The sequence below is a fragment of the Salmo trutta genome, chromosome 23, assembly GCF_901001165.1.
Source record: "Salmo trutta chromosome 23, fSalTru1.1, whole genome shotgun sequence".
Lineage (NCBI taxonomy): Eukaryota > Metazoa > Chordata > Actinopteri > Salmoniformes > Salmonidae > Salmo > Salmo trutta.
Genome location: NC_042979.1, coordinates 16,537,910 through 16,555,585, shown reverse-complemented (window position 1 = coordinate 16,555,585; position 17,676 = coordinate 16,537,910). Strand labels below are relative to the sequence as shown.

At 45.0% G+C, this 17,676-nt stretch overlaps 1 protein-coding gene across 2 annotated transcripts in view; it reads right to left on the bottom strand.

Moving 5' to 3' along the window:
• igsf9a (immunoglobulin superfamily, member 9a) overlaps window positions 1-17,676 on the bottom strand; it is a 29,718-nt gene that overhangs the window by 5,893 nt on the left and 6,149 nt on the right. For both annotated transcript variants that reach the window (XM_029709247.1, XM_029709248.1), the window contains exons 4-18: window positions 14,669-14,815; window positions 13,931-14,079; window positions 13,632-13,749; window positions 12,597-12,738; window positions 12,285-12,430; window positions 12,024-12,166; window positions 10,047-10,187; window positions 8,922-9,038; window positions 6,856-7,006; window positions 2,910-3,021; window positions 1,879-2,066; window positions 1,506-1,720; window positions 1,103-1,187; window positions 568-738; window positions 165-201 (exon numbers count right to left, since the gene is read on the bottom strand). In XM_029709247.1, the coding sequence (XP_029565107.1) occupies window positions 165-201; window positions 568-738; window positions 1,103-1,187; window positions 1,506-1,720; window positions 1,879-2,066; window positions 2,910-3,021; window positions 6,856-7,006; window positions 8,922-9,038; window positions 10,047-10,187; window positions 12,024-12,166; window positions 12,285-12,430; window positions 12,597-12,738; window positions 13,632-13,749; window positions 13,931-14,079; window positions 14,669-14,815 (2,062 nt within the window). The remainder of the gene's footprint in view (window positions 1-164; window positions 202-567; window positions 739-1,102; window positions 1,188-1,505; window positions 1,721-1,878; window positions 2,067-2,909; window positions 3,022-6,855; window positions 7,007-8,921; window positions 9,039-10,046; window positions 10,188-12,023; window positions 12,167-12,284; window positions 12,431-12,596; window positions 12,739-13,631; window positions 13,750-13,930; window positions 14,080-14,668; window positions 14,816-17,676) is intronic.

Sequence of the window (17,676 nt, the reverse complement as noted above, 5' to 3'; positions counted from 1 at the left end):
AAGATATCAGTTTTGAAAAAAAAGACACTAAGACAAAGGCGATCCAGGGTATGGTAAAATTAAAATCTCCTAAAAGTCAGAAAAAAAATCAGCCTACAGTAAGTAAAACAAAATGGCAATGAGAGGGAGAACAATTAATGATATTATGGAGGAAGGGTACTTACGTTGAGGGGGGGATTTTATAGATGGCAGGAGGGAGATCTGAAGGGGGGATGATGATTCACAATGACACAGTCACCATGGAAAGGAAATAAATGAAAAAACAAAATCAAGCCCAATAATATGAGCCCAATCAAAGCAGACAAAAATGTCCAGAGGCACAGCAATGGGCCGTGCCTCAAAGTTAATTACACTCACATTAATCAGCCACATTAATGAGGAATGACCCTAATTAGCTAGCAATGTAAACTAAATTAACTTATTTTACAATGAAAGGGGAATGGGGTTGACAAGCATGGTGATGTGTCTATGCACTGAACTATGATTTAGGAAAGTGTATTGGAAGCCATCTACATGCTGTATAATGGTGTTCATAGTGCACGTGATCAGTAAGTGATAATGTTTCACCATCTTTCATCTTCCTGCGTCTCTGGTCTCTCTTGTGACTGAAGATACACACTGTCCCTAGGACCAGGATGAGGGCCAAACACAGGAAGCCCACGCCGCCCATCACTCCAGCCAATAGTGGCTCGGGAACAAACTCCAGGAAGCGGGAAGTGGCAGGGTACATATCCATCCCTGTGACATGACCACAACATCAGAATCCATAACACAGAACTCTACCACAACCAAATGTTAACAATGCATTCTTTACAGAAAATACACTAGTGCAGCTTGTCCAACACACAGCGTGATAAAAGCATGACACTATCTCTGATATATCCATCTTCAATAAGTCCCATGGTGAAATATGAATATCCTGTTAAAAAAGCGAGATATGGTCAAATTCTAAATAAGTTATTAGCTGCAATATTTCATAATTCAGACTCTTAAAAGACCAGTATTCTCCAGAGGGCTGTTCTAATTCTGTAATGGGCCTGTGGTGCCTGTGGTAATGTTACAGAGTCTGGTTCTGCCTGGCTCCCCAGCCTGAAACACTAACCCATGGTGGAGACGTTGACTGATGGACTGGGCTCGCTCAGCAACTCCCCTCGCCGGGACAGCAGCCGCAGCTCGTACACACAGTCCTACACACACAGAGAACGACGGAGGGATGGGGGGATGAAACCAGACTTTGTCAACATAGGATCGCGCCTGCAATGCTAATCAGGCTCATCTGAATTCAGATGTAGGGAAGAGAAGGAGAGAGGGACAGAGGAGGCAGACAGAGAGGGGAGAAAGGACATAGATTGAAAGAAGGAAGAAAGATGATCGCTGTCATATGATAAGCCTGAGAGAGGCTTCCTAATTTAAATACCACTGTGGTGTCTAACTGAGATAAGTCTTAAAGACTGATGTCTGCTGACTGGTCTCTGAGGGAGTGACGAACAGGGACTGGTGGCTACCTTGCGCAGACCTGGAACGATCATCACACTCCTATTGGCACCAATGTCCTCGTCCAGATTGAACCACTCCCCTTGCTCAGTGCGCGATTGGAGGACGAATCCAGTGATGGGCAGGAACTGAGGCAAGGGGGACCACTGCAGGACTATACCTGCCAAGCTCTGATTGGCTGATAGCGATGTGGGTGGCTCTAGTTTCGCTCTCCTTGGGAGTGGATCTGAAGGCATAAGAGAACACACTTCGAAAAAAATAGACCACTTAGGAACTATAATTTGGAGAATAATCTTCAAGCATGCAGCCTTAGAGTAGACAATGTCATTCAGGCTCTAAAAATACATTGTAAACAGAAGACACTTCAACACAACGAGTACTGACTCAGAGTTCGGATGGTGGCGATTTCGCTGAAAGGCCCAGTGCCAACTTTGTTGTGTGGCAGGACACTGAACTGGTACTCTGTGGCAGGGACCAGCCCCGTCACCTGCAGACTGGAGCCAGAGGAGGGCACGGGCACAGAGAGCCACTCCTGTTTCTCCCCACTGTCACCAACAGACATCTGCTTCAACCTGCAGAGAGAGAAGGAGAGTGAATGGAGAGAAAGGAGAGAGAGACAAAGATAGAAAGAAAACAAACCAGATTTTGATAAACTCCCATATCTACTGGGGGAAATACCACAGTGTGCCATCACAGCAGCAAGATTTGTGACCTGTTGTCACAAGAAAAGGGCAACCAGTGAAGAACAAACACCACTGTAAATACAACCCATATATGTTTATTTATTTTCCCTTTTGTACTTTAACTATTTGCACATCATTACAACACTGTATATACATAATGACATTTAAAATGTCTTTATTCTGTTGGAACTTTGTGAGTGGAATGTTTACTGTTCATTTTTATTGTTTATTTCACTTTTGTATATTATCTACTTCACTTGCTTTGGCAATGTTAACATACGTTTCCCATGCCAATAAAGCACCTTGAACTGAAAATTGAATTGATAGAGAGAGAGTGTGTGTGTGCGCATATTCTATGCACAATGTAATATATCTATATGATAACGTAGAGATTCTATACAATAGCATTATTTTCAAGAGATGGGGCAATGTTAGTAAAAAAAACAGCTTGAAAAAGCATGGTGAAGGACACTGGTTTGTCAAGCGGTTTGTCTTTCAAACTGCTCCATGTGGCATCAGTAATTACAGGTGGGTTTCTGTGTTCTGTCCCCGTCTGTGTCAATACATTTAGTCTGTTTCTCCGTTTGTGATTGTTTACCTCTGCTGCCGCTGATGATGCGCTGTCCTCCACTGACGTTCAATGCAATATATTAATATGTTGCTAATATGGTTACACAGCACAAGGCCATGGAGAGGGAGACAGAACATAGACTAGAAGAGTAGATGACTCACCAGACTGTGAATTTCTGGGTGTATCCCCCATCAAATCCTGGTTCCCAGGAGACATTGGCCTGCTTCGCCCCTGGAGTGACAGACACCAGGGTGGCAGCATGGGGACTGGTGCCTGACAGAGAGGAGGAGAAGAGAAAGAGGGAGCGAGAAGTAAGAAGGGGAAGAATAGTGATAAGATGAGCGTTGCGTCATTATTTTACATTGATTCGTAACATACTGATGCGGTTACATAACGTCATGAACAATGTTCGCAGTAGCCTAGACTACTGCGCAGCTCCCCGGGGACTGCCGTGCAGAATAAATATCAACCCACAGAGAAGCGCGAGATTGAACTTCACTCAACTTTCTAGAGCAATAGTCAATCTCCAAGGCATTCCTAGTCGATCGCCAAACATTTCTGTTTCATGCTGTTGGCGATAGGTGCACCCGATTCAGCTGCCCTGCGTGCCAGGTGGGTGAATTGTTGCCATTTTTAACCATTTCAAGTGTCTGAAGGTACAAACTCTGTTTACCCAGCGGGCCCGGAGAGTCCAGTTGGATGGCTCAGATTACCGTGTCCGCGGAAACGTAGCAAGCATAAAAGAAAACTACAGCAAAGCTGATACTGTGCGACTTAAAACGTTTAAAACCATGACTAGAGAGAAACTGTCAATGAATACAGCAAAGAGCTGCTGATTTTATGAGTGAGTTCATGTTTAAGTTCTTACTCAGCACTGTCAACACTTTGTATTCAACACTTTTATAAGCCATGAAATGTGTGTTCTTCATATTTCCACTCAGCACTACAACAAGCTGTGCAGCAGTAATGAATGAGTAGAAAAGTGTATCTATAGGCTTGCGTTGTTGATATTATTAGCGACTTGGGTCTTTTTTAATATCAATAATATTTCACTTTCTCTGTTCATAGGAGTAACAGCATGAATTTGTGCATGAGGCAGAAATAATGTGGTTTTGCCATCAGCTGGAAGACGGTGTCCCTTTTTGGTCAGTGTCAGTGGAGGAAAGGGAGAGCGGAGGGATGTTGAGAGGCAGACCATCACTCTGCTGCTCTCTCCCTCTGCTGAGACTGACCATCGGATGCAGGCACCATCAGCCCAGTAAAATATAAATAAAAAGCTAATTATTTAAATGTATGCTCACTCAGCTGTGCCTCACAAGTAATACAATAATGGATCTATTAATCAGTGTGTAAAAAAGTGGTCAGATGAAGCAGATGCTAAGCTACAGGACTGTTTTGCTAGCACAGACTGGAAAATGTTCCGGGATTCTTCCTATGGCATTGAGGAGTACACCACATCAGTCATTGGCTTCATCAATAAGTGCATTGATGACGTAGTCCCCACATCAACCATACGTAAATACCCCAACCAGAAGCCATGTATTACAGGCAACATCCGCACTGAGCTAAAGGCTGGAACTGCCGCATTCAAGGAGCGGGACTCTAACCCGGAAGCTTATAAGAAATCCCGCTATGCCCTCCGACGAACCATCAAACATGTAAAGTGTCAATACATGACTAAGATCAAATTGTACTTCACCGGCTCCGATGCTTGTCGGATGTGACAGGGCTTGCAAACCATTACAGACTACAAAGGGAAGCAAAGCCGAGAGCTGCCCAGTGACACGAGCCTACCAGACGAGCTAACCTACTTCTATGCTCGATTCGAGGCAAATAATACTGAAACATGCATGAGAGCACCAGCTGTTCAGGCCAACTGTGTGATCACGCTCTCCGCAGCCGATGTGAGTAAGACCTTTAAACAGGTCAACATTCACAAGGCCGCAGGGCCAGACGGATTACCAGGATGTGTACTGCAAGCATGCGCTGACCAACTGGCAAGTGTCTTCACTGACATTTTCAACCTCTCCCTGTTTGAGTCTGTAATACCAACATGTTTTAAGCAGACCACAATAGTCAGGACAACAACCTCTCCCTCAACGGGATCAAGACAAAGGAGTTGATTGTGGACTACAGGAAAAGGAGGACCGAGCCCGCCCCCATGCTCATCGATGGGGCTGTAGTGGAGCAGGTTGAGAGCTTCAAGTTCCTTGGTGTCCACATCACCAACAAACTAACATGGTCCAAGCACACCAAGACAGTTGTGAAGTGGGCACGACAAAACCTATTCCCCCTCAGATCCTCAAAAGGTTCTACATCTGCACCATCGAGAGCATCCTGACTGGTTGCAACACTGCCTGGTATGGCGACTGGTCGGCCTCCGACCGCAAGGCACTACAGAGGGTAGTGAGTACAGCCCAGTACATCACTGGGGCCAAGCTTCCTGCCATCCAGGACCTCTATACCAGGCGGTGTCAGAGGAAATTATCAAAGACTCCAGCCACCCTAGTCATTGACTGTTCTCTCTGCTACCGCACGGAAAGCGGTACCGGAGCGCCAAGTCATAAGACTCCTGAACATCTAATCAAATGGCTACCCAGACTATTTACATTGCCCCACCATCTTTTACGCTGCTGCTACTCTCTGTTATTATCTATGCATAGTCACTTTAATAACTCTACCTACATGTACATTTTACCTCAATTACCTCGACTAACCGGTGCCCCCGCACATTGACTCTGTACCGGTACCCCCGTATATAGTCTCGCTATTGTTATTTTACTGCTGCTCTTTAACTACTTGTTACTTCTTTTTCTTATTTGTATTTTTTAAACTGCATTGTTTGGGGCTTGTAAGTAAGCATTTCACTGTAAGGTCTACATCTGTTGTATTTGGCGCATGTGACTAATAAAATTTGATTTATGATCATATAGCCTAGCTCAAATTTTGTGTTTTTTGGGGGGGTTTTTTAATGGCCAGAACAACAATGTATTGGCAGGGTAATTCCAGCAAAGCCAATATGCAGTGATAATGTATTGGGTTTATAGCTTACTGCACTAACCTCATTTCTACAGTACTGTTTTTAATAAGTTAATGGTGCATAGGCTTACGTTTTTTAAGTCATGCAAAAACAACATCTGAGTGGTAGATCCCCGGCTTGCATTTTGACTCAGTGATCTTGACTCAGAAAAGGTTGGTGACCACTGTTCTAGAGATTTCCCTGTTAACGCTATCAACGATTCCCTTTACTGTGGCAATTGTGATCGAATCAATGCAATATTAGTCACTTTCAATGCAACATACCGAAACAAAACAAACTATGCAAGACTTAGCATGCAAAACTAACTATGCAAGAGATTTTGCATCGGAGTAGGATTCTATTGCACTAACATGCATGACTAAGCCCGTAGTAGACCAATATGCAAATAGACCATTGCCATATATGGATCTGTGCCATTTACTTTGAACTGGACTGTGTTAACAGCACGAGTGGTCGTGAGTAGATGCGCTTGTTTTGAGATCAAAGTGAGAGCTGCATGTAGCCACATTTTGTTCATATCCTTTACTAGTTAGTGAGTTATTAGCCCAGTTATAGATCATTTGTAGTCAGCAATAGGGGAGTAATTGCTTCCTGCAAGAGCACAAAACGTGCAAATTTCTAGACATCTATGAAAAGCCAGTCAGGTAAAGAGCTTTTATTGTCTTAAAGGGGCAGTGTTGTATTTTGAGACAGGCTTGAATAAGCTAAGTAGTCAATAGGCAGAACGTAGCATAATTTGTCTGCTTCTCTGTAATAATGGTATGGAAATAATAATGCATATTATTTTGTAAAGTGGTTTCTTTCATCAAACAATACAACAAGATTTTCGGATAAGTGAATAAACAGGGTAATGTCAAGCCCTGTATGTTTTTTTCCAAAAGTCTCATGGAATGTAGGTCTACATTGAACACCACACATTGGCTGCATGATAGAACAGCTATTTCCATGTTTGCACTCAGCAGACCTGAAATTTGCTCAGTGCTGAAAAACAGAGAGAACATTGGTAATGAACACTTTCCATAGTAGCTACATTAATAAAGATGAGTCAATCAGTCTGTTCCACTCACCCAGCACTGAGATGAGAGTGCTGGCTTTGACAGTGGCCACGCGGTTTGTAACGCTGCACACCCACTCCCCCTGGTGGTCTTTACTGAGAGGAAGCAGCAGCAGGGAGCCGTTAGCTGCTACAGAGTACTGAGAGCGTGTGGCAGGTCCAACCTACAGACAGGGAGGACAGAGAGATCAGACTACAGAGTACTGAGAGTGAAGGGCAGGTCCAACCTACAGACAGGGAGGACAGAGAGATCAGACTACAGAGTACTGAGAGCGTGTGGCAGGTCCAACCTACATACAGGGAGGACAGAGGGATCAGACTACAGAGTACTGAGAGCGTGTGGCAGGTCCAACCTACATACAGGGAGGACAGAGGGATCAGACTACAGAGTACTGAGAGTGAAGGGCAGGTCCAACCTACATACAGGGAGGACAGAGGGATCAGACTACAGAGTACTGAGAGTGAAGGGCAGGTCCAACCTACAGACAGGGAGGACAGAGGGATCAGACTACAGACTACTGAGAGTGAAGGGCAGGTCCAACCTACATACAGGGAGGACAGAGAGATCAGACTACAGAGTACTGAGAGTGAAGGGCAGGTCCAACCTACATACAGGGAGGACAGAGGGATCAGACTACAGACTACTGAGAGTGAAGGGCAGGTCCAACCTACATACAGGGAGGACAGAGAGATCAGACTACAGAGTACTGAGAGTGAAGGGCAGGTCCAACCTACAGACAGGGAGGACAGAGAGATCAGACTACAGAGTACTGAGAGTGAAGGGCAGGTCCAACCTACAGACAGGGAGGACAGAGAGATCAGACTACAGAGTACTGAGAGTGAAGGGCAGGTCCAACCTACAGACAGGGAGGACAGAGGGATCAGACTACAGAGTACTGAGAGCGTGTGGCAGGTCCAACCTACATACAGGGAGGACAGAGGGATCAGACTACAGAGTACTGAGAGCGTGTGGCAGGTCCAACCTACAGACAGGGAGGACAGAGGGATCAGACTACAGAGTACTGAGAGTGAAGGGCAGGTCCAACCTACAGACAGGGAGGACAGAGAGATCAGACTACAGAGTACTGAGAGCGTGTGGCAGGTCCAACCTACATACAGGGAGGACAGAGGGATCAGACTACAGAGTACTGAGAGCGTGTGGCAGGTCCAACCTACAGACAGGGAGGACAGAGGGATCAGACTACAGAGTACTGAGAGTGAAGGGCAGGTCCAACCTACAGACAGGGAGGACAGAGAGATCAGACTACAGAGTACTGAGAGTGAAGGGCAGGTCCAACCTACAGACAGGGAGGACAGAGGGATCAGACTACAGAGTACTGAGAGCGTGTGGCAGGTCCAACCTACAGACAGGGAGGACAGAGGGATCAGACTACAGAGTACTGAGAGTGAAGGGCAGGTCCAACCTACAGACAGGGCGGACAGAGAGATCAGACTACAGAGTACTGAGAGTGAAGGGCAGGTCCAACCTACAGACAGGGAGGACAGAGAGATCAGACTACAGAGTACTGAGAGCGTGTGGCAGGTCCAACCTACATACAGGGAGGACAGAGAGATCAGACTACAGAGTACTGAGAGCGTGTGGCAGGTCCAACCTACATACAGGGAGGACAGAGAGATCAGACTACAGAGTACTGAGAGCGTGTGGCAGGTCCAACCTACATACAGGGAGGACAGAGAGATCAGACTACAGAGTACTGAGAGCGTGTGGCAGGTCCAACCTACAGACAGGGAGGACAGAGAGATCAGACTACAGAGTACTGAGAGCGTGTGGCAGGTCCAACCTACAGACAGGGAGGACAGACAGATCAGACACACAAGCTGGGCTGATTGCTGATGGAGGGCAATCTGCAATCAGTGAAGTGTTTGTTTGTCTCTGTTTGTCGGGAGAGGGGTGCTTGCTTGCAGGTGTGTGTTAAATAATAGCTATTTCTGCCTCAGGGTTTGTCCACAGTTCATACTATCGTATTCACATGTTGACAGCCCTGTGTGCTGGCTTGTTGACTGAAGAAGTCAGTAGAGTACAGTCATTTGCTGTGGGGTCTGTTGGAGTGTTCTCACCTTGCTCCAGGTTATACTAGGGGCTGGATCTCCAGTGGTCTGGCAGGGAATAACAAGCATTCTCCCCACCTCCTGTCTATACTCCGTACGGGGACACACGCTGAGTGATGGGGGGTCCTGTGGGTCAAAACAAAACAACCAGCCGTGTCATTTAGTCAAGGAGTTTATTGCAATTAGAGAAAGTGAGTGAAACAGTTGATTACCTTCAGCTTTAGCCAAGATTATTCTATTTACAAAAGGATTAGATCCATAATGTCACGACACCTACGGAAGGTGGCGCCCCTCCTCGCCCGGGCGGCACTCAGCGGTCGTCATCGCCGGCCTACTAGCTGCCACTGATCTATGTTTCACGTTCTGTTAGTTAGGTCTAGGTTAGTTACGCACCTGTTTTGTATTAGTTGTTAGTGGGGAGGGGTATTTAGGCTAGCTAGTTAGGTTTGTGGGTTGTGCGGGATTGTTTGTTGTCAGGGTTGTATGTTGGTTATGAGGATCTGTGTTTTTTCCCTCTTGGGGTTACGTAGTATTGTATTTGGGCTGCGTCCCTGGTGATCGTTCGTAAGAGGGTGGTGCTTTTTATTTAGCACACCTTGCACTCCGTTCTTTTCATTTTTTCCGTGTGAAAATGTATTAAAAGTTTATTCCCGGAATCATCTGTCTCCTGCGCCTGACTCCACCTCTCCTGATTCCTCAAGCCACCCATTGTGACACATAATTAACTTTGATATAGAGGAGCTATTGTAATCAGACCACATTAAACTCAATTCATGTAACAGGCTGACAAGTAAGAGTGTAAGAAGGTCATCAAAATGCTCATTGGCTATCTCAGATAAGAGCTCTCTCTTCAGTATGAGAGAACTTTTAATTGGGCATCATTTTATTTTACACTGCTGTTTTCATAGTTTCCTTGTAAATTGCAGGTAAATACCTAAGTGGTAAAAATGGGACATTCTAGTCTAGTTAAATTGCACAAAATTAGTAACCAACTACCTGTTACCAAATTGGTAGCAATAACTTTTTAAAGAAACAAACCAATATTGCAGAAGTTATTAATGTGCAATTACCATTTTACCACGTAATTTCTGTACTGTACAATAAACTGCTAGAGAACATTGGGTGTACTCTGACCTGTAGGATGACTGTCGTGGGCCCTGATTGGCCCATGGTCCCGTAGCTGTTGTAGGGGGTACACGTGTATATGCCTGTTGCATCATCATTGGCAGTAGCCATGAACACCGAGCCTTCAGTCGTCAACGTCCATCCTGGGTACTGATTAGATAAAACAGAGCGAGGGGTCAGAGAACTTCAACAGTTTTTTAATTCAGCTTAATGTGAAAAATTATGTAAACAATGAACAGCAACTAATATCTTAGCTGAGGATAAAGTTAAGTGTGCCAAGCCCCAAAAATTATCTACAGCGCCTTCGGAAAGTATTCAGACCGCTTGACTTCTTCCACATATTGTTACGTTACAAGCCTTATTCTAAAATGTACCAAATAAAAAAAATCTTAACCAATCTACACACAGTTTCTAGAAATGTTTGCAAATTTATAAAAAAAACATATCTTATTTACATAAGTATTCAGACCCTTTGTTATGAGACTCAAAATTGAGCTCAGGTGCATCCTGATTCCATTGATCATCCTTGAGATCTTTCTACAATTTGATTGGAGTCCACCTGTGGTAAATTGAATTGATTGGACATGATTTGGAAAAGCACACACATGTCTATATAAGGTCCCCCAGTTGACAGTGCATGTCAGAGCAAAAACCAAGCTATGAGGTCGAAGGAATAGTCTGTAGAGCTCCGACACAGGATTGTGTCGAGGCACAGATCTGGGGAAGTGTACCAAAACATTTCTGTAGCATTGAAGGTCCCCAAGAACACAGTGGCCTCCATCATTCTTAAATGGAAGCATTTTGGAACCACCAAGACTCTTCCTGGAGCAGGCCAAACTGAGCAATCGGGGGAGAAGGGCCTTGGTCAGGGAGGTGACCAAGAACCTGATGGTCACTCTGATAGAACTCCAGAGTTCCTCTGTGGAGACGGGAGAACCTTCCAGAAGGACAACCATCTCTGCAGCACTCCACCAATCAGGCCTTTATGGTAGAGTGGCCAGACAGAAGCCACTCCTCAGTAAAAGGCACATGACAGCCTACTTGGAGTTTGCCAAAAGGTACCTAAAGACTCTCAGACCATGAGAAACAAGATTCTCTGGTCTGATGAAACCAAGATTCAACTCTTTGGCCTGAATGCCAAGTGTCACGTCTGGAGGAAACCTGGCACCATCCCTACTGTGAAGCATGGTGGTGGCAGCATCATGCTGTGGGGATGTTTTTCAGTGGCAGGGACTGGGTGACTAGTCAGGTTGAGGCAAAAATGAACAGAGCAAAGTACAGAGAGATCCTTGACGAAAACCTGCTCCAGAGCGCTCAGGACCTCGGACTGGGGCGAAGGTTCACCTTCCAACAAGACAATGACCCAAAAGACACAGCCAAGACAACGCAGGAATGGCTTCAGGACAAGTCTCTGAATGTCCTTGAGTGACCCAGCAAGAGCCCGGACTTGAACCCGATCGAACATCTCTGGAGAGACCTGAAAATAGCTGTGCAGCAACGCTCTCCATCCAACCTGACAGGATCTGCAGAGAAGAATGGGAGAAACATCCCAAATATAGGTGTGCCAAGCTTGTAGCATCATAGCCAAAAATACTTAAGGCTGTAATCGCTGCCAAAGGTGCCTCAACAAAGTACTTAGTAAAGGGTCTGAATACTTAAGTAAATGTGATATTTCCGGGGGTTTTTTCAAATAAATTTGCAACAAAAAGAAATACAACTTTTCGCTTATTGTGTGTAGATTGATGAGGGGAAAAAACTATTTAATACATTTTAGAATAAGGCTTAACGTAACAAAATGTGGGGAAAGAATATAGGGGTCTGAATACTTTCAGAATGCACTGTATACATCTCTGTTAAATGGAAACATATTCTCTGTTGAGTAGTAGGCCTACAGCACATATTGATTCCTTATGGAAATGGTCAAATCAGCAGCATCACACAGTTAATGGCTATCTCTATGAGGGGAGATATGAGGCTGATCTGCACCATGGCCAGATCCAGTGGCTGTCCATCCTTGGTCCAGTCGACGCGGAGCAGGGGTGGCTGAGCTCTCACAGGGCAGGAGACCAAACCTCTCAGGCCTGTGGGGAGATATGTCTGCGGTGGCATCAGCAGAGCCTGGGCAGGGTCTGAGAGGAAGAGAGGAAACAAACTAAAGGTTGGATGGGATTTATGGATAGGAAGGATTTGTGTCATTGTGTGGGGACTGAAGATTGGAGAGGAACGCATCAACACATAGACACTTACGTGTCACAGTGAGATTGGCAGATGCAGTAGGCGGAGTCAACAGTCCGTTGGTGGGCATGCAGGTATAGTTCCCAGAATCGTCTGGGGTAATGTGGGTGATGAGGAGGGTGCCGTCCACCATGATCTTCACACGGGACTTCAGAGCCCTAACACCAAAAAAAGATAAAACTTAAAACACATTCAGACACACAACCCGTAAAGGACATTCAAATGGAGCAAACACCTCATTAGAAACATTACAACATTTGCAAAATCCCATGTAAACACACAAATCCAATATAAAGAAACCGGGTCAAAATAGACCAAACTCACTCTATGTGGTAGACATTCTCTCCCTCTCTCTGCCACACATAGGTCATGTTGGGAGGATCAGCCACCGCCTGGCACTGCAGCTGGGCATCCTGGGTCATGTTGAGAGAGGTGTCCTTCGGGGGGATAACAATGACTGGAGGACCTGTTTGAGATGGAAATAAATCCCTGATCTATTCTATGATAAAAGTCAGCAGGACATCGCAGATTAGCAAGATATCTAAACTCCAATCAGTTATCTGGTGAGAGCAACACTGCACAGCATGACAGTGACATTCATGTTGTGAGATTATGGCTGATTGAGATAAATACTTAGAGGATTTGTTTGAAGTCCTGTTTTATAGGCTTACATAAGGATTTGAAAAAGTGACTACAGCCAGAAATCAAAGCCTTATTATAATCCAAACAGGTGTCACTGCCAAAAACACATCCCAAATCTAAAGGGCATATCGTGGTCATATTGACGTCATGCGGCATAACATAGTGTGACTTAAAAATAAATGGAAAATATTTTATTACATAAGTGAAATTTATGAGGAAAAATATCCACAGTATGGACACACCATATAAACCCTTAGGTTCACCTGTAACTGAACATCACACATCCACCACCAGATGGCGATAACAATTCAACACTCAGAGGATAATTAAAGAGCAGCAGTAAAATAACAATAGCGAGGCTTTATACAGGGGGTACCCGTACAGAGTCAATGTGCGGGGGCACCGGTTAGTTGAGGTAATTGAGATAATATATACGTGTAGGTAGAGTTATTAAAGTGACTTATGCATAGATAATAACAGAGAGTAGCAGCAGCATAAGAGGGGGGGGGCAATGCAAATAGTCTGGGTAGCCATTCGATTAGATGTTCAGTATTGCTTGGGGTTAGAAGCTGTTTAGAAGCCTACTTCTTCCTATTACCATTGGAAGAAAATAAGAACAGAGTATTTCACTGAATTTTTCTATTCTTCCAGTATGACCCAGGGGGAAACTGTAGACGGGGAACTCCTAAACAAACAAACAGACAAATAGCGACTGACCTTTGACTTTAAGTTTTGTCACATGAGTCACATTGCCCTCCGCATTGGAGGCGAGACATTCATACTGTCCTCCTGCCTCCCTGTCCACTGCTCTGAGAGACAGTGTCCCGCTCAGAACCTGAGACAGAGCGAGAGAGGGGGAGAGACAGAGCGAGAGAGAGAGAGCAATGAATTTCCCTGCAGGGACAATAAAGTTTGCATTGAGAGAGAGAGATAGATTGCAATGTTGGATTGTAGGGTTGATTTTTTGTTTTTTTTGTTATATGTTTGGTCACGAGGACCGAACCATGATTCCTCACCTCAACCTTGTCTCCTCCAATGAGAGTACCATCTTTAGCCCAGGTTATGGTGGGTGGTGGGTTACCGTGGGCAACGCAGGCCAGAGAGAGAGGATTCCCCACTAGAGCCTCCATGACAGGGGGAGGGGTCTTGCTGAAAATAGGAGGAGCTACAGAAGAACAACAAAGACAGTCAACACAACATCCTCTATCCCTTTTCCATAGAGAGAGTTAAACAGATTGTAAAGGTGAAGATCTCACAAAAAACAAAGCAGAATCAGCAGGTTTGACATAGTTTAAAGTCATATTGGCTGAAGGCGATTGACCTGGGGTAAGCAAACATCCCTTAGAGGCCAGTCATTTACTGTACAGCTCACCATGAGTAAAGCATGTGTTTGTTTAGGAGACAGAGAGAGATGTTCTGCCTGGCTGTGTGCTCCAGGCCCTCCTCCCAAGGCATCTTAACCTTATTAGACAATGAGCCTGAGACGTGACCCTGCCGTTGACCAGGCCATGTGCCTGGCTAATCTGTCCTAATGCCTCTGCGCCTCTCCTGCTCCTCTCTCACCCCACCAAAAGTCTTCCTAGCAGGAAAGTGTCCTATATGGGTGTGTTTGTCTGAGCAGTCTTGTTTTGTTGAGAGAGGTCACAGAGAGACAGAGGGAGTGTGTGTATATGATATGATAGGGTACGATGAGGATAGTAGGACTGCATGGCCTTAAAATAAAGCCCCTCCCCATCACAAGCCCCTCCTCTCACCAGTGACAGATAGCAGGGTCCAGGTGCCATTGCGGGTCTCATCTGTGGTTTTGTCCAGCAGGAGGATGCGACACTCATACAGGCCCTGGTCCTCTATGAGGAGCCCCTTCACCCTCAAGACAGTATTCCTCACCAGAGACACACGGCCTGGAGACACAGGGGAGGACACAGGGGTGAGAGGGCACGAGACAGGGTCAGAACCAATCAAACCATTGGAAATAATGAGGAATTTCAGGGAGGTTCAATACAAAGAATGTGTTTTACAACTGATAGGAATGTTCTATGATACTTCAATTGCCTACAGATATAGCCTTCACTGCGCACACACACACTGGGATCGTCATCGAGAGCTTTGAAATGTTATCTCCTGGTTGCCAGGTGACTGCACCCTGTGGCAATGGTGTTTGCTGACTCACCCCTCCCTCCTTCCCTGTGGCGTATCTCTCCCTCTCTCATCTCCCTCACTCAATTTCTCATTTCTTTTGCTATTCAATAAAGCCATATGTGAAACTAAATAACTGAAACAGTGCAGTTTAGCAGCGTGATAAGCCTGGTCTTCACAGACAGTGAAGCATTGAGGAGAATATCCAGACACATACAGCTGCTGCATAAACATACAAGAACACGAGCATGCCTCACACTGTAGCGCTAATGTGTTTGTGACATTGAGTCATTGAGGTGTGTTGAGCTAATCATTAACGCCAGTCCTTGTCTCCAGCGACAGGGAGGGACCGTTTCTATGCCCACAGTGAGGATCAGGAAGCTACTGCAGTTAAAGGGGTGGTGGCTGTGATAACAGATGAGGAACAGACTATGACATCACATGCTGTTTACTTTTCCAAATGGAATAGGGGCTAAATCCACATGGGTCACGGTCAGAGCAAAATACCCACTCACACACACACACACACACACACACACACACACACACACACACACACACACACACACACACACACACACACACACTAGGGATTGGATCACCTACCGCTGTTGTGATTTGAAAAGGTTCACATGAAAAAAATGCATCTCTAGATTTGAATAATATGTAAATTGAGAAAGCAAGAGAGAGAGAAAGCAAGAGGCGAGAGAGAGAGAGAGAGAGACACGCACGTATGCACTAACACAGGCACGGTATTGCATATGCAAACAAATCAACTCTGTAATGAGTTTAGTGGGGCTTAGAGTGGGGTTTCAGTGAAGGCATTGTTGATTTAAATACAATCACAAGACTGGCCCAGTGAGCCTCCTCTTTGGCAGCCATTCTCCCACATCATGGCATTCTCTGCAACCACTAAATGTCACTCCCCTCCACCACTCCTCTAGCCTCATATATACCAGACTTATTTTAACACTACAGCGAACCATTCATGTAAGCTCGCAGGATCAAGCTGCTCGCGAGGCTACCACTCCTCCCCCTCTTTCTCTCATTCTCCACTTGCCGGTCCCTCCTCTCTTTTGACACTCTGATGTTTTATTGACTGCCATGTCAGTCTCCGTGTGTTTAATCCAGGACAACGCTCTCTCCCACACCCATTAGTTCAGATACAAGTGTGGGACATCTGAGTCCGATGTGACTAATAATAATAATATGCTTCCATTGGATGTCCAGTTCAGCAACTCAAAAAATTGGACCACACCCCATTGCTCTGAATGCATCACTAGACAAAGCCCAGCCAGGTTTGATCCTTCAATGGCCTCAGCTCTCAGGTGACAGCCCAACGGAAAAGCATCTACACTAACAGCACAGATGCATGACAATGGCTCTGCTCAAATAATGCACTTATTTCAATACACTACAACCCAATATAATGTTATGTTTTAATTTGTAGATGAATGGCAACAATCAAACAGATTAGATCAGGATCACTAAGTTATGCTAAACGTGCACACAGGCTGCCTTCAATCTAATATCACAGCTTTGCATATGTAAAAATCTGAATATGTTTTGTTGCTGATGGGACTTTCCAAGTGCCTACGGATATGAAATTCAGAATCTATGGTCCCCATCCCTTCCTTGAGACATGTCGTCACCCTTTGGCAAAGGTTTCCCAGGCGCTGGTATTCTAGTTTCGGTCAGAGAAGAAAGCAGATAGAGTTACCTCCTGAAACCCTTCAGTTCCTAATGTCTGCATGTTGTTCTCCTGTTAAGAGACGCTGTGATCATTTGATATTTGAATCATCACAGTTTGGCTAACGGCTACCAACTCAGAGACTAGGAAACTGCTATGGAGCCGTAGGCATGCCTTAATGAAATATTAGTCATTCAATATAACAGTCAGTAGCCTAATAATCGTAATATGAGCCAATGCTGGTCCATAGATGGTGGAAAATATACAGGCCAGTACAGTGGGGATATTGTTTATGTATTTTTGATTTGCTTTGTAGACACTCTGGTAGTAATGTAGAGTACAGGATATCATTATGTTACACAGCATTTATACAGCTGTATTTCCCAAAGCATTGACTATTCTCTCTCCTGGGGTCTGAATCAGCATTTCTGTGTGTACAGAACTAACAACCTGCTCTCTTCTCGGGATCACTTCTCTCTCTCTACACGGCGCTCTCCCTCCCCTCTGCTCTATATACACAACAAACACTGAAAAGACCCATTCAGCTCTTCCTCCTCCGTAATAGAGGGGAGCCTGACCTATCCAGGGGACATTAGTCAGACTTTCTCCTCTCTAGGTTTCTTCCTAGGTTCCTGCCTTTCTAGGGAGTTTTTCCTAGCCACCGTGCTTCTACATCTGCATTGCTTGCTGTTTGGGGTTTTAGGCTGAGTTTCTGTATAGCTCTTTGTGACATCTGCTGATGTAAAAAGGGCTTCATAGATACATTTGAGGGATTTACTTTCTTGCTTTTTCTTTGGCAAGAACAGCACTGAAGATTGAGGCATCCGTTATCTCTCATCACCAAGTCATATTACTCTGAATGGCTCTACAGCAGTGTCAATGAGGCAATACAAATAAGAGCATAATGTCTTAATAGACAGACATTTTGAATTCAGG